The sequence below is a fragment of the Pholcus phalangioides genome, unplaced genomic scaffold (genome assembly GCF_987345545.1).
Source record: "Pholcus phalangioides strain wild (caught in Gottingen) unplaced genomic scaffold, Ppha-v1.0 ptg000007l_1, whole genome shotgun sequence".
NCBI lineage: Eukaryota > Metazoa > Arthropoda > Arachnida > Araneae > Pholcidae > Pholcus > Pholcus phalangioides.
The window spans coordinates 20494387-20509098 of NW_028301600.1; the positions used below are offsets into that span (position 1 = coordinate 20494387).

Genomic DNA, 14712 nt, shown 5'->3' on the forward strand with positions numbered 1-14712 from the left:
ATAGTTATCATGTAAATTATTTGAATAGGTCAATTCCAGATCTAAGTGAAGACAAAAAAAAAAAAAAAACAATGTTTTTGACCACAGTTTGTTAGTTCAAAGCAAATTATCTATCCTGGTACTTTAAAGTACCGTCAGGATATAAAGGGTTAAAATCAATTTAAATTTTAAAATTTTTTTAAATTAAAAATTTAATTGTTAATAAGATTGAGTCAATGCAATCTCAAAATTTCGCCTCTATGAAGTTTCCTTTATTTTCTGAACTGATTTTTATTCAATCACATTAATGTCATGGTATTTTATCTTGCAAGCAAGCTGTTTTTTATGTTTTTTTGAAAAATTACAAAAAAATTGAGGATTCGAGATCCGTAAAACTAATGCTGGCACAGGCTACAAGCCGCATACAATCAAGAACGTGTAAAAAATTTAAAAAAAAAAACCAATAGTTAAATAGTATTTTTAATAATATAGAGGGCACAGTTTTTCATCATGTTAAAAGATATGAGACCCCCTTAAAAGCTGCAGGCAAACTCGGTTTGAGAAGTACAAAAACGTCGATTTTTTTTTCCAAATTTGATCGAACCACTTGAAACGAAAAAATTTAAGGGACAAAAAAAGTTCTCAATTCTATCTGATCTCGTTGTCAGACAATTTCCACACAGAGTAACAGTTTTTATTCAGGTAGGAAGTTGCCATTTTCCAGAAAGGCAGATATCAATCATAATGTAACGTCATATTACTTTCCTAAACGGATGGGATATCATTACTGACTCGCAGTGCACCTCATCCGTTTCATTTCCATGGCCCGAAACACATGATTTGTCTAGTAGATAAATTTTTCTTTCAAATAAATTGCCGAGTATTGCCAAAAATTGATCGATTGATTGGTTCATTCTTTCATAAAATCACACATTTGCTTTCGATCAGTAAAATCTATATAAGACAGCGTTTTTCGTTCAAACAAATATACATAAGGTGATAGATAATCTATAAGAAATAGACATTTTGATGAGACTTACGGAAATGCACATGCTTTGACGATCCATCTTAGACCGTGACTGAAGTTATTGTGTCAATATTAACAGTTTTTTCCGGGACTTTAGGCAAGAAAGCCTATCAAAAGTTACGATTTTCAGCCAGATTCAAAGCAAAGCAATCATGTACGACGGACTATTAGAAACCACAAACCAGTTATATCATGCCTCACATCAATAAGTCTATTAGTAATAATGAGATATTATGCTGTACAGTGATACCTCGACTTACGAATTTTTCGGCTGAAGAAGATTTTTTCGTGATTTTTCTGCCTCGGCTAATGAATACCGATTCGGCTAATGAACATTTTCGCTGATATGGATGCATACACTAACATAAAACAGTCGCGCCATAAGCTGAATTTTAGCGCCAGTCGTCAGAGAATTACCACTACTTCACCAAACACCAACTCTGGCCATATCGCTATATTGCAATTTACTGCCATTAGTGAGATGGGTTGGAAGTGAAGGCGCTGTCTATCGGTGGTCGCCTCGAGTTCGTTAGGGAAAATATCTTATCCTCCCTTGGGTTCGAACCCGGGACCCTGACAACAACCTTCACGATAGTAGACGAGCATCTTACCGCCATGCCACTCGGGCACTCAGAGAATTACTGTCACTCGAGCCCAATAAACTCATGTCAACTGGGAATCTTTTTTCCAAATTTACCTCCACTTCTTTTTTGAACCATTTCATGTGAAATGAAAGATTCAGCGAATAAAAAATTCATAGAAAAGAAAAGCAGCGTACGTTTTCACAGCAACACTGCTTAGGCATCAAACCGAAGTCTGGACATTCTTGAAGCTTATTTTTTCCAGCTACAGGTACCAGACACAGAAATGAGCTGATCAAATCACAAATGGGTTGAGACATCAACGAACTCGATTCGGTTGTACCAGTACCAGCTTTAGTCTGCTGGTTGTGTACATAATGTAAAATAAAAAGATCTTCAATATCTCATTTTCCTCTAAATACTGATTCTTTCGATTTTGAAGCCGTTAATTTTAGCCTTCAGTCAGTTTAGTGTGTTTTGTAGAGCTTCGTGCTGTCTTAGAAAACTTATCTTTAAATTTCGGGCAGTTTCTTGGAACGAATTAAATGATTTTCCATAGAAACCGCATTTGGGCTGACGGTGGTTTCGGTTAACGAACGTTCCGGAGCAAATCGTCTTCGTTAGCCGAGGTATCACTCTATATGCATTAAAAACGAATGTTCTCTCCAATACGTACCAAGTTTTGCCAGAAGCTCTGTTTGAATCGTCTTTTTAAAATAAATAAAAGAGAGGATACGATATTTTGATACGTATCAAAAAAGTAAAACTCACCATCAAGGATTTTCTCAAAAGCTTTGTCGACCACGAAATCACATTCCTTTAGGATGATATACGAACAGATGAGGGTACCATCGAGACCCTGAGAATGGAATGACTCCAACATCTGTTTTAGGGCCTGAATTCTTCGATGGTGTTCGGTTGCATTTACGCTACCTGAAATATACAGGTTCAAAAAATCTTGAAAATTTTAATATCTATTAAAATTTAATTGAAAAAAAATCAATACTGGCTGCCATGTAAGAACAAGAAAACAAAATGAGTAAAATTTATATGAAATAAAACACATACAGGAGATGTATAGCTATTATATATATACCATTTTATATAGAATGTTTATAATAGAATGTATTAAATAGAATGTATACTATTATACAGGATGAGTGCCGTCTTAACGCCTGGGTTCACCTGGGGAAGGTCCGGGAAGGGGGCTCATGAACATTAGATTTTGTTAAAATTTTCGAAATTAAATATGTGTTAGCAGGTAGGGGCCTCAGAAAAATAACTTTGCCCGGGAGCCAACGATGCTCTTGAGACAGCCCTGTACAGGTTGCATAGCTAATAACAGGCACCGCAAATTACTGGTGAACCGTTGGTCCTAGAGGCATACTTACAATTAGAAAAAGTATCCGAATAATGTGTGAACCTCAGATAAAGTCATTCATATTGCAAGTGGTTGTATATACATAGTTATCAAAATAAATAAACTTTTTATACGGACACCCTGTGCTCAAAATACCAATTAAAAAGTTGTTTCCTTGTCTCTCATAAGCACCCCCCCCCCCAAAAAAAAAAAAATTCCACGTTCCTAAGTGCAATATTCGCTGAGATATTTGAATTAAAAAAAACGGAAACATCTAGGAAAAAAGAGGTTTAATAGGGATAAAACGCATTTCGCTACAATTTTCGTAGAAAACACTCTAGTGGTAAGTGTAGAAACAAATTTATTTTTCCCCTTCAGTTTCTTTGCCATCCCTTCATTAACCCTCTCCTTATACCAACTTTGAAAAGCAGTATTTTCCTTTATTATTATTATTATTATTTGTCTTTAATTAGAAGTAAAGCGACCTACCAACTAATTTACATAATAATTATTGCAATATTTTTCATTTATCATCATTTTCTTCTTATTCAACTTTTCAGATAAAGTGTTTAGACATTTTCAAAGTTTCGTAGCTTTCGGATGAATACTTTCGGCTATTACGGCTCATAGTTCAGAAGAGGGAATACTTAAATAATGCAAGCCCTGTATATTAAAATAACAACAATATTCATAGCATTTGTTTCTGGTAAACAAGGACAGTATTCTAGAATTTCAAGGTAGTCTGAGCTGCAGCGTTTGCTTTTTTTTGTTGTTGCCCAGTGTACTAAATCAATCCATAACGAGTAAAACTTTGAAGTGGTACCGTGATTAGTAAAGAAATGTAAACCGTAAAATATGTGGGACAAAGGAAAAAATCTAAAAATGGATATGAAATTATGAGGAACGCAGCTATAAGTCACCGAAGATATTGCACTTTCAGTGTTGGCAATTATGTAGTGATTGATGAAAAATTCACTGAAGTTTGAAAAATATGTCTTCCCAGATGCAGGAACAACTGACGTGAATCTTTGAATTGTGGCGTGTAAATAGTTTGTACACACTGAATACACACTCAGTATACCAATACAATTGCTGGTGGTATACAACATCTGATTTGGAGGCTTTGAGTTTGGACATAGTGCGCCCGTGATTCTGATTCTGGAAACCCGCGTCGTCTCCGATTGGTTAAAAACCCGAATTTCAACTTTTTTAGCTTGAAATTCGGGTTTTTAACCAATCGAAGACGACGCGAGTTTCCAGAATCGGAAATACGGACGTACTATGTTCACACCCTTTCGGATGAAAAAAAGGTTTGGAGGCCTACTGATGAAAAACAGGACATCAAAGATTATTCTCACGACGTCATTTCCTGGGAAATTGCAGCTCAACGACTAACATCCAGGTGCGATTCATTTTCGAGTGCTTCCATACGGAGTCTATGAATAAAACGCATGTGCAAACGGTAATAAGTCCAAGAATGAAAATATAATGCCCATTTGGGTAATTTTATGGCTCAAGAGAGCCCCCAAAATATTTCTTGGCCCCAGCCCTGACTGCCAGTGTCATTAAGATGTCTCCGAAATCAGTAGCACAACAAATTAATTTTTTCCGGGTTGTATGCAGATTTCTACGACCCATCTCAGAAGCTTCTGTATACAAGTTTGAATCGCGGCTCAGGGGTTAAGATCCCTGACCTATACCATCTTCGTGAACCATAGATTGAGAAACGCTGCTCTAGAGCTTGAACTCGTTACTTACTATGTTATGAAATGTTTTAGTGTGTCTTCCACAAAAAAGAACTTAAAGTTTGTACCATTAGTTCAGATTCACCCTGTGTGTAGAACAAAAATCATTCCTACACAGAAATCTCGTTCGAGCACAGACTAAATATTATAATACTGCTGACGCTGCCATCAGATGGCGACTTATGAAAGTATGACGTCACTCTGCGCTATACACACGAAGTTTTTAACAACTGGCTGTTGAGAAGAGATGAACTTCGGAAAGAGAGAAAATTCAACTGCTTTTGCGGGGAATCGAACCCATGTCCTTTCACTTCCCGGGTAAACGCACTAGACTACAAAGGCAACTAATCTCTCAATCTTTCCGTGGAGCTCGTGTGCACTCCAAGGGAAGCGAAAGGACGTGGGTTCGATTCCTCGCAAAAGGTAGTTGAATTTTCTCTTTCCAAAATTCGTCTTCGCAATAGCCAGTTGTTAAAAACCTTCGTATGTATAGCGGAGAGTGACGCCATACTTTTATAATATAAATGTCTAGCTTTTCCTGTTTTCGTGTCGCAGTCCATCTAAAATTTATGATTCATCCATTCGCTTTTTTTCGTCGCACATCATGATCACGTATGATATACAAAAAAAAAATCACAGATATTATATTCTATCCAAAAATGGTATACATATAACCTTGGAAATTTTCAAATAATAATAACGATAACAATAATAATAAAAAAGGGTGATTTATTAAAATGTCTCGTGCGCGTTTTGTCACAGCAACTGAAAAGAAATAATAGTAAATTTTTTCCACAAAACTGGAAGACCTTGGACGAATCACAAAACAGACCACAATTGTGTGTCGAACAATATAATTACGGTAGCAATACGTGCTCGTTTAAATGCCGGAACAAAAACATATATCAATTAATTATTCATAAAAATAATTTCGAAATTATGTCATTGAAATTTCTAAGAAATATTTCAACTGGAAAAACCCCAAAACACTTCGCATAACTTTTGTTACTATGCATGTAATTTAATTTCGAAATTGTTTACCGATGATACAGGGCAAGAGAGCTAACAATTTGAATATTGATACCAGTGTTATCACGTTATAGATAAACGATACCTCTACCTGTCTTATTATGTAGAACGAAATTGATAATTATTTTATTACTATCGAGTTGTTATTATCGGTATATAACATATAGGGTTATGCTTCAAGTCCCTTGGCCACAAATTACTGGCGAACCGTTGATCCTAGAGGCATACTTCAATTAGAAAAAGTATCCAAATGACGTGTAGGCATGTTTATGCGACTCAGATATGTCATTCATATTGCAAGGGATTGTATAGTTATTAAAATAAAAAAAATAACTTTTTATGCGGACACCCTGTCCTAAAAAACTCAATTACAGTAAAGTCTCAATAATTGAGGTGAACGGATTGAGGTCAACTCGGATTATCCAAAAAAAAAAAAAAAAAAAAAAAAAAAAACCCAATAGAAACCGGCCAATACAGGCCGATAGAGTTGTGTATACATACTTACTATTTACTCTCACCTATTTTGCTCTTATGCAATGCCTTAGCTCAGTGGTTCTCAAACTTTTTCTACCCGCGACGCCCTTGGTCTCATCCTTGTTTATCTGCGGCTCCTCGTAATAGTCGAGAAAAACATCACTTCAAAGCACTGAACAGGCTGTAACCATTACACAAGGGGTCTTCAATGCATGGCTCGCGGGACACTTATGGCCCGCCGAGCTCTTCGATAACGTGTGTAGTAAAGCTTAGTGATCCGCAGGCCTGGCGAAAACGCCAAATATGATCTCGTGATGTAAACGGTTGAAGACCCTTATACACTACACCAACTCCTCGTGACGCTTCCGACGACCTCAGAAGCCGCGATGCACACTTTGAGAACAACTAGCTTTGTTCAATTAGATTTATAATTAGTTATATAATATATATATATTACAATTACTTACAATACTGTTAGTTTAAGACGTTTATAATAGCTATTGTTTATAATTAGCTAACATTGTTAATTAAGAGTAAAATACAGTTTTCCTCTATTTTACCGTCATCTATAAACAAACAAAATCTTCCTTAACAAAGTTGAATAGTTTTTACCTTGAATTTTATTTTCCAGTTCTCTCAATTTAGTGAGATTTTATACACGTAACCCTGAACACGTAAAATTTCAGCAATTCTTGAAAAACGACAAACAAGGAGAATCACCTCTTTCTAGATAAACACGTATCGTACTTACAATTGCCGCTAGTACTGCAACGACTACTAAAAGATATACTGTACACTTCGTAAAGTACCAAAAAAAAAAAAAAATTGGTATAAGTTTTCTTTTACCATGTAATTTACCGTTCAAATATACACTGAACCATGGAGGGTTAAGTAAGCTTCGTGGAAAAAACGGAACATTTTTATTAAAAAAAATCAGGGAAAATGTGTTGTTATATCCAAAGTCTGAGTTTTCATCGACGTTATGAGCTCAGATTTATGAACACAATCCTCTATACGACAGATACGGAAAACTGGCTGAGTGAGGAGATATCGATGTTTCAGGGAAAAAAAAGGAAAATTCCGTATCTTCAATTTTTTCCGTATCTGTCGTATTAACAAGGGAGAGTTGACGTCTTTTTTCGTCAACAATCCTCTATATCTATAGAGCTGATTTAAAATCGGCCATCCTACGAGCATTCTGGGCTATCGAGCAAAGTGAATTTTTTGAGCCCCTCCTGGTGAGACATATTTACTTTCGAGAATCAGATGCACGGACTGCCAATTATCAACGTTATAACCGAAGTGACGTTACAACCTAGGTCATTGTAACCAGGTTTGACTTTATTTAAAATTTGTTATGCAAATATCCTTGTTTTTTTCCTTGGAATGTCAATGTCCGAAATGTCCCGGTATAAACGGACACGTCGTGTCTAAGCAATAACTAAAACGTCTCGGAGTTTTCTCGTAGGAAAAAGAGACAGAGGAATGATGGGTAATAAATTAATTCTTTGAGCAGTTGAATACATGAGGATTGCATATTTTTGTCTGTCTTTCACGTATGCAAAACAAATACGATATAATAAAGTCCTCGTTTTAGGTCACTCCCCCTTGGGTAAAGTTCCGCGTACGCGAATATTCATTGCTCTTTACGTAACGCGCATTGTTAACCAAGTAATAGTTTGTGCGTGATTTGAACGCATAGAGGATATTGTGACCCAGAGTTTAAAATAATATATACGTACATATATGTAAGAAAAGAATTACGCTACACGGCATTTCTATGTGTCTTGATTTTATTTTTATTTATTTTTTCCCAAAGTCGAAGGAAATACTTTAACGAGAAACGGGTCAAACACACACAACAAAAATTCATCAACACGTTGTCTTGACATGGATGACATCACGATTTTGGATTTCATTATTATTATTTTGATTGAAAGCGTTAAGCTTTGATTACCACGAATGTCTTTCGTCAATGCGGAGGAAAATAATACCATAATACGGGAGAATATTAGTGTTTTTTTGGCCGTTATTTATTGCGATTGGTTACGCTTTTGAGAACCTCTGGATTCCACTCGATTTAAAAATAAAGTTTCAGTGACTTTTCGTCACGAACCGAAAACTTGACAGTTCATGTGACTATAATGAGTTTTTCTACAGCAACTCGTCTATTTCTGTAGATTAATTTAATCGAAATGAATAGTTACGACGTGGAGACTATTTTGAGCTTTGAAGCACTGGTATAGCGTCTTCGCAAGAACCTATTTCGACAATTGCCATCTCTGATACATGGAAGAAGCCACAGTTACAGTCAGTGTGACAACCAAAAGACTCATTTGGCCTTAATGAGACTTGACGTAATGACCTGACGTTTCGTTCTCAGATATGGCAAAATCTTCATGGGACAGCTTTTAATAACAAATCTGAATGAATAACAATTATTCCTTTCAACTAGAATGCTCAACTGTTTCTATAATTTCACGTTTGTAAGGTAGCAGATTTTGTTGAAATCTGTGTGAAGCCCTTTTTTTTTATAGTGAAGTATTTGAATGTTTATTAAATTTATATCTGATCAAATTAAGAAAAATAATTTCTTGTGTTTGGAAAATGGAATGTCGTAAATTCTCTATTCGTTGCACTAAAATCGGAAACAAAAACAGTTGAAACGTTCCAATCTAGAGTAGAAAATTCGATATGTATTTGACAGGCATGTTCAACCTATTACTCGCGAGCACCATGATACTCACTGCAATATCGAGAGTGCTCGATGCTTGCTTCTCACTTTGTAGTCAACACACACACACAGGAAATGGTGGACAACCCATTCGAATATAAATATGCTGAACTGTGAGTGGAAAGATTCGAGCAGCATTCGGGTAATTTTCGTTAGATGCTGCTTGGGACACGAAAAGATCCTAGGTATGTGATTTACTGCAAATCCACTGCAAAACGTCAGGCTATATCATTCTCATATTTAAACCACCACAGATATTTCGCCGCCTTATAAAAGCCTTTCGTTTTTAACGATGTTTTGTAAAGCTTATTTTTCAATGCAACAAATTTTCCGATTTATTCCCTTAGTTTGCACCTCCTGAAAATTGGAAGAAAGTCTACTCCATAAAAAAAGATCTGGCATTTTACGGAGGGGGGGGGGGTTGGTGATTTTCCTGCTATAATGGAACGTCGGTTAACGGATGGTTCGGAGGTTCGGATAACGAGCAGAAATTTTGACTGGATTAACGAGCGATGATTCGCATTCAAATTTTGGGCTTCGTTCACTCGGGTTCCCAACTGAACCGATATTTCTTCGCTTCTGCCAACACACGTACTGTAGGATTGTCTATTTTTTTGCGATTCGTCCAGCCCTACTGTATTATTTCATTACAAAATTATTGTATTGTATTATTTATTATGTTATTGTATTATTTATTATATTATTGTATTACTTATTATATTGTATTATTTTATTATTGTATTATTGATTGAATGTCGTTTTTATTAGTTATTTTTATGTGAATGAATAATTGTGGAACGAATCATCCGACATTTCATTATTTCTTATGGGAAAGTATGATTCGATAAATGCGAGCGATTAAGCTCGTTAACCGAAGTTCATCTGTACCGGTTAAAAGTCCAAAACAGTCTTCGTGTTATCATAATGACTCAAGACGTAGGAGCTTGCATGTGCCAAAGATCGCAATTATTGAAACATTTTTCGTTTAAAGCCTAAAACACCAAGAATTGCACCAAAAAATCGCTTGATGCAATCTCGCGATGTACCGATTTACAATGACGCGCGTTTGTCCGTTCTATCCACCGAATGATATCGAGACTATAAGTAAATAAGAGAACTCCCATATTTTTCAGACACATCCATTGAATCGCGCATTACTGAGATAAAAGAAAATTACACATGAATTAGAACGAAACTTGCAAAACATCAAAGTTATCCGAAGGAGAAAAAAATGAAAGCGTAAAGATAACAAGAACGATAACGTGAACTAAATATTCTAATTGTGCGTCAACTCCCACCAACGAGACAGACATTTGTTTGTCCAATTGTCTTTCTCCATTGAAAAAAACAACAAAATAAAAAATTTAAAAAAAGGAGAGGATGAAAAAGCAAGTTTCTCATTTGAAACTAAACAATCTGCAGTTATCTCTAACTTTGAATGTCTTTGAAAACGAGTTTAAAAAAGCTTCCAAAATAACTGATGTCTTCTCGTGACAAGAGAAATGGGAAACGGACTAGATAATGCCGCCACCATTGCTGCTGGCATTGGCATATGCCATGTCGTGTATAAACAACGTCTCCTTCAGTACCAACTTTAGCACGTATTTCCTAAACAGCAGATTCTTCCTAGATGCACCTACGCCAAAACCACTGAAAGCGAAACTTAACTGAAATGTTGGAAAAATATTCTAACAAAGCCACTTAAATATTGAAAGAAAGGAACGTTTGACATTTGTACTCGCCACTGTTAACCCTTGCAGTACAACATTATGAAAAAATGAAATAAAGTAGAACTTTGAATAACCGAAAATTCCAGTTAACTAAACTTTCACGAACTCCCCTTGAGTTTCTTATCTAATTTCACTGAAAAAAGTTCGAATTAAACAAGAAATTTTACCAACTTTTCGGATAATTCGAGTTGAAAGGAAAAGAAATCATGATTTTTGTATGAGCAAATTGAGTTTGGAAAAATTCTACCAGAAGCCAGACTTTGCTTTTCTCGATCAAGTTGTTAAAAAACAAATTTTTAAAGAATTATAAAAGTTTGAAAATTCTGTGTTTTTCACTACTCATTTTTTGATAATTTAATGTCCATTTTAAGATTGTTCAGCTGGAGTTCGTTGTGTGAAACTGTGTACCATTTAATACCCATTATGCTTTCCAACCTATAGATCAAGGTGTAACATTCAAAATCTGAATATTTCTGTCATCGCTAAGTATGGAAAGTACCGAAAAGTTCAGATTTTAATTACGTTAGTGAAAGTATATTTTCTTGATAGCATAAGAATGATGAGCAAAATTTGTGGAACGGTTTATAACGAACGATCATGAACTGTTTCCGTAATCAGGCTTTGAACATGGTCAAGAAATTCTGTAGTGATGCTGAGAGTAGAATAATGTAGCAGCCAAGATCAATTTATATATATCATAATTACAAATTATTAAAATTTGGTTTTACAAGTTCCGTAATTGATAAAAATTGTAATAAATGATAATCATCAAGATTCACATATTGGATAATAATTAAGTGGCAATTTGCAGTAATTTTACATATCCAGGATAGTTTAATTAGATAATTCGAATGTTTTGATAATTTGAAGTTTTTTCCAGTGTCTTTGGACTTCGAATCAAACCAAGTTCAAATATATTTCCTTAGTATTACGCCTCTGCAAAGTTGTAGCTATAACTGCTTACAATGACGACCTCAAAAGTGAATTTTTATTCATAAAATCTTCGTAATATATAAAAACTAGTCTCACACTTTTGCTGAAATCTGGTGATTGTAAAGTAGTTATACACCTTTCATACTTCAAAATCCCAACAACGTATGCAAGGTGGTGTTACGGGGGGCGAAAAGTTAGCGTTAAACTGTCAGAACTGAAAGGGTAAAAGTAACTCGTGTACATCGCGAGAAACACATAAATCGCACCAGTACTATTTTTGTGAAATAAATTATCTTTGGCATTCTGAAACTTAGAAATTCGAAACTATATCCGCTTTTGGACTGCTGTCAGAAACAAATAGAAGCAGTGGTGTAACTAAATCGGATCAGGTGGTTTGATAGCTAAAAGATTGCCACTGGAGTCATTTAGTTGCTCGGCGGGCTTCAGCTGCAGCTGCTTTAAATCTAGGCTTTAAGAAGTACTTTCTGGTGTGATAAGCTCTTGAAAGAGATCACAGTTATAAAAAAACAAAGAAAACATGGCCGTGACTTCATCTAATTCATCCACTCGATAGGCTAATAAGGTGCCGGAAAAAAGTTATAAACCGAAAAGGACAACCGAAAAATCCTTATAACTTGAAAATTTGTGCTTGTTGACGCACGAAAATTTTATAGTGGTAACTACAAGTAGAACTAAATATTTTCCATCAAATATAATTTTGATGTGTGCAGCACTTTTTCAGAAAAAAAATTGTTAAAACTATAGTAAAAGTCAAAACCTGAAAAAAAAAAAGTATAAGCGCAATTAAAAATTACGCGCAAAAATTTCGTTTTAATTAGAAGATAGACCTTTTTCTTTATAATCTTTATCTTCCGGGATGTCATTGCTAGATATAAGTCATTCATAACTAGTTATGTAATCGTCTTCCAAGCTTCTTTGATCAAAGCATCATGTTTGTTTTCGTACTGTGTACCAGTTCTATACGCTTAGTGAGTCAAAATGTCACGCAAGTGCGCTATATAGGACTAAGAAAAGGACTTCTCAATCACCACTTGAGGGGTTCCATTGAACTGGCTTCAATCCAATACCTTTTAGAATTTAAAGCATGAACAGGAGCATTATCCTGTTGAAACAAAAACTGTCTAAAAGTTATGAGAGGTGCCTCAAAAAGTATAAATTCCACCAAAACTGTCTCTATATGCCTACATTCCCAAGATATGGTTGTCATTGCATAGGTCGGTAATATTTAAAACCATCGAGTCTATATAAATTGCTTTTCATCAAATAAAAAGCACCGAGAGATACATGCTGTTTGGCCGATTCACGTCGCTTTTATCTGCTCTGCTTTATAAGGGGAGGTTTTCATTTCGGGGTTTTGCATACTAAACATTTTGCATTTTTTTAATCACATTAGAAGCAGTTCGACGTGTGCAAGGCAAGTTGTATTCCTTCTGGAATCACACCAGAGGATTTCTTTTTTACGTAAAAACTGTGAATAATTGTCTTCTGCGCATTCATTCCATAATTTTTGGGCCCATTCAAGAAACTCTTACTAACAGTCTCTTCAATGTTCGAATTCTCCCCGCCATTTCATGACCAGGCATCGAAGTTTCTTTGAGAGCAAAGTATTTCGCCTTTTCAATGTCGAATAAATATGTTGCCTTTGACATCTTCACGCTTTAAGAAAAAAAAAATGATTTCACAGTGCATGACTGATTGAAAGTCTCGGCTGTTATGCCAATATGAGAAAAACGCAAATTTATTTCTTTGACGTCAGAAAAACAACGCGTGTGTACATACACTTTTTCCATATATATGTGTATAGGATACTCCTTTATACCTTTACTATAATTTTTAAAAAAATTCTGAAAAAGTGCAGCACTCAAAACCATTTTTAGTGAAAATGTTTAGTTCTATTTGTAGTTGTCACTCTAAAATTCTCATGCATCTACAAGTACAAGTTTTCAAGATATAGCTGTTTTTTCCTGTTGTCCTTAAAGTTTTTCCATCACCTTGATATAACTTTTAGTTTCTCTGAAGTTTCGAGTTCGATTGTTTCATTAAAAAATGGTCGTAAATACAGAAAATTATACATAATTTTTTTCAAAGACGCACACGATATAAATTCTCTCGATATTTTCATACTAAGAGAAATAAGAACATCATATCAAGTTATTGTATATGAAGAATCGGATTTAACGACAATAAACAACGTTGTACATCCTTCATTTTTTCTCATGAAGGAGAATTTCAGCTGCAATGGTAAAAGTGTTTTATCGTTTCTTCTAGGTTCAACACTGGTGTGATATTGCAATCCGGTCCAGGGCAAGGTGATTCCGAACCTCGCACCTTCATCTCGTTCTTTCGTTTTTTTCCTCGCACATCGTTATCTATCAACCGTACTTATATTTTTCACCAACTTGAATTATAGACGAAGGAAAAGGTCTAAAATCCGAACACCATTTTTTTTCCCCCATTTCAAATTCGGCTACTTTCTGCAGCTGAAAAACGAATTTTAAATTCCAGCCAGAGACGAGGTTGTACGGAGATCTGTCGCCCGCTTTGATGTGTTAAAGTCAGCAAGAAATCATTTGGCTCCAAGCTTGTATTTTATCGTAAAGCCGGGATTAAACTATAGAAGTTCGATAAAAGATCTTTTACAAAACTTGAAGGAAAAAAAAACCTATTGGTTACACTAGAAAAGTCCTTTTATAAACTTGAAAAATGCAACCAATAAGCGTATTGGCTACGTTCAAATTTTCAAATTCAAAATTATTACTTTGGTCACAAAACAAATTGCGAAGGTGACAACAAACTAAGATACACTTGACAATACAATTAAAGATAAAATTGGTAATATTATTTGAAGACACATATGACGTAGGGGGGTAAGCCGAATACATGGATATTATATCGATTTATACGCCGTTTCGCAATGCTACAGTGGGTACAATCGAATACTAGAGGTGTAAAACACTATACAAAGTGTAAATATGATAAAAGGACTGTGAAAGCGGCTGCAACGCTACAATTCAAACGTGTCCTGGAACATTGAGATGTCAGATAGAAACCAGAATATTTTGTATCTAAAATTATCGGCATTTTTTATAAAGTATGTGG

The 14712-nt window shown here is 35.2% G+C and overlaps 1 protein-coding gene across 5 annotated transcripts in view; it reads right to left on the reverse strand.

The window, feature by feature from the left end:
- Positions 1-14712, reverse strand: part of LOC149085044 (uncharacterized) — a 123895-nt gene that overhangs the window by 40418 nt on the left and 68765 nt on the right. For all 5 annotated transcript variants that reach the window (XM_089232813.1, XM_089232815.1, XM_089232816.1 and 2 more), the window contains exon 2: positions 2359-2520. In XM_089232813.1, the coding sequence (XP_089088939.1) occupies positions 2359-2520 (162 nt within the window). The remainder of the gene's footprint in view (positions 1-2358; positions 2521-14712) is intronic.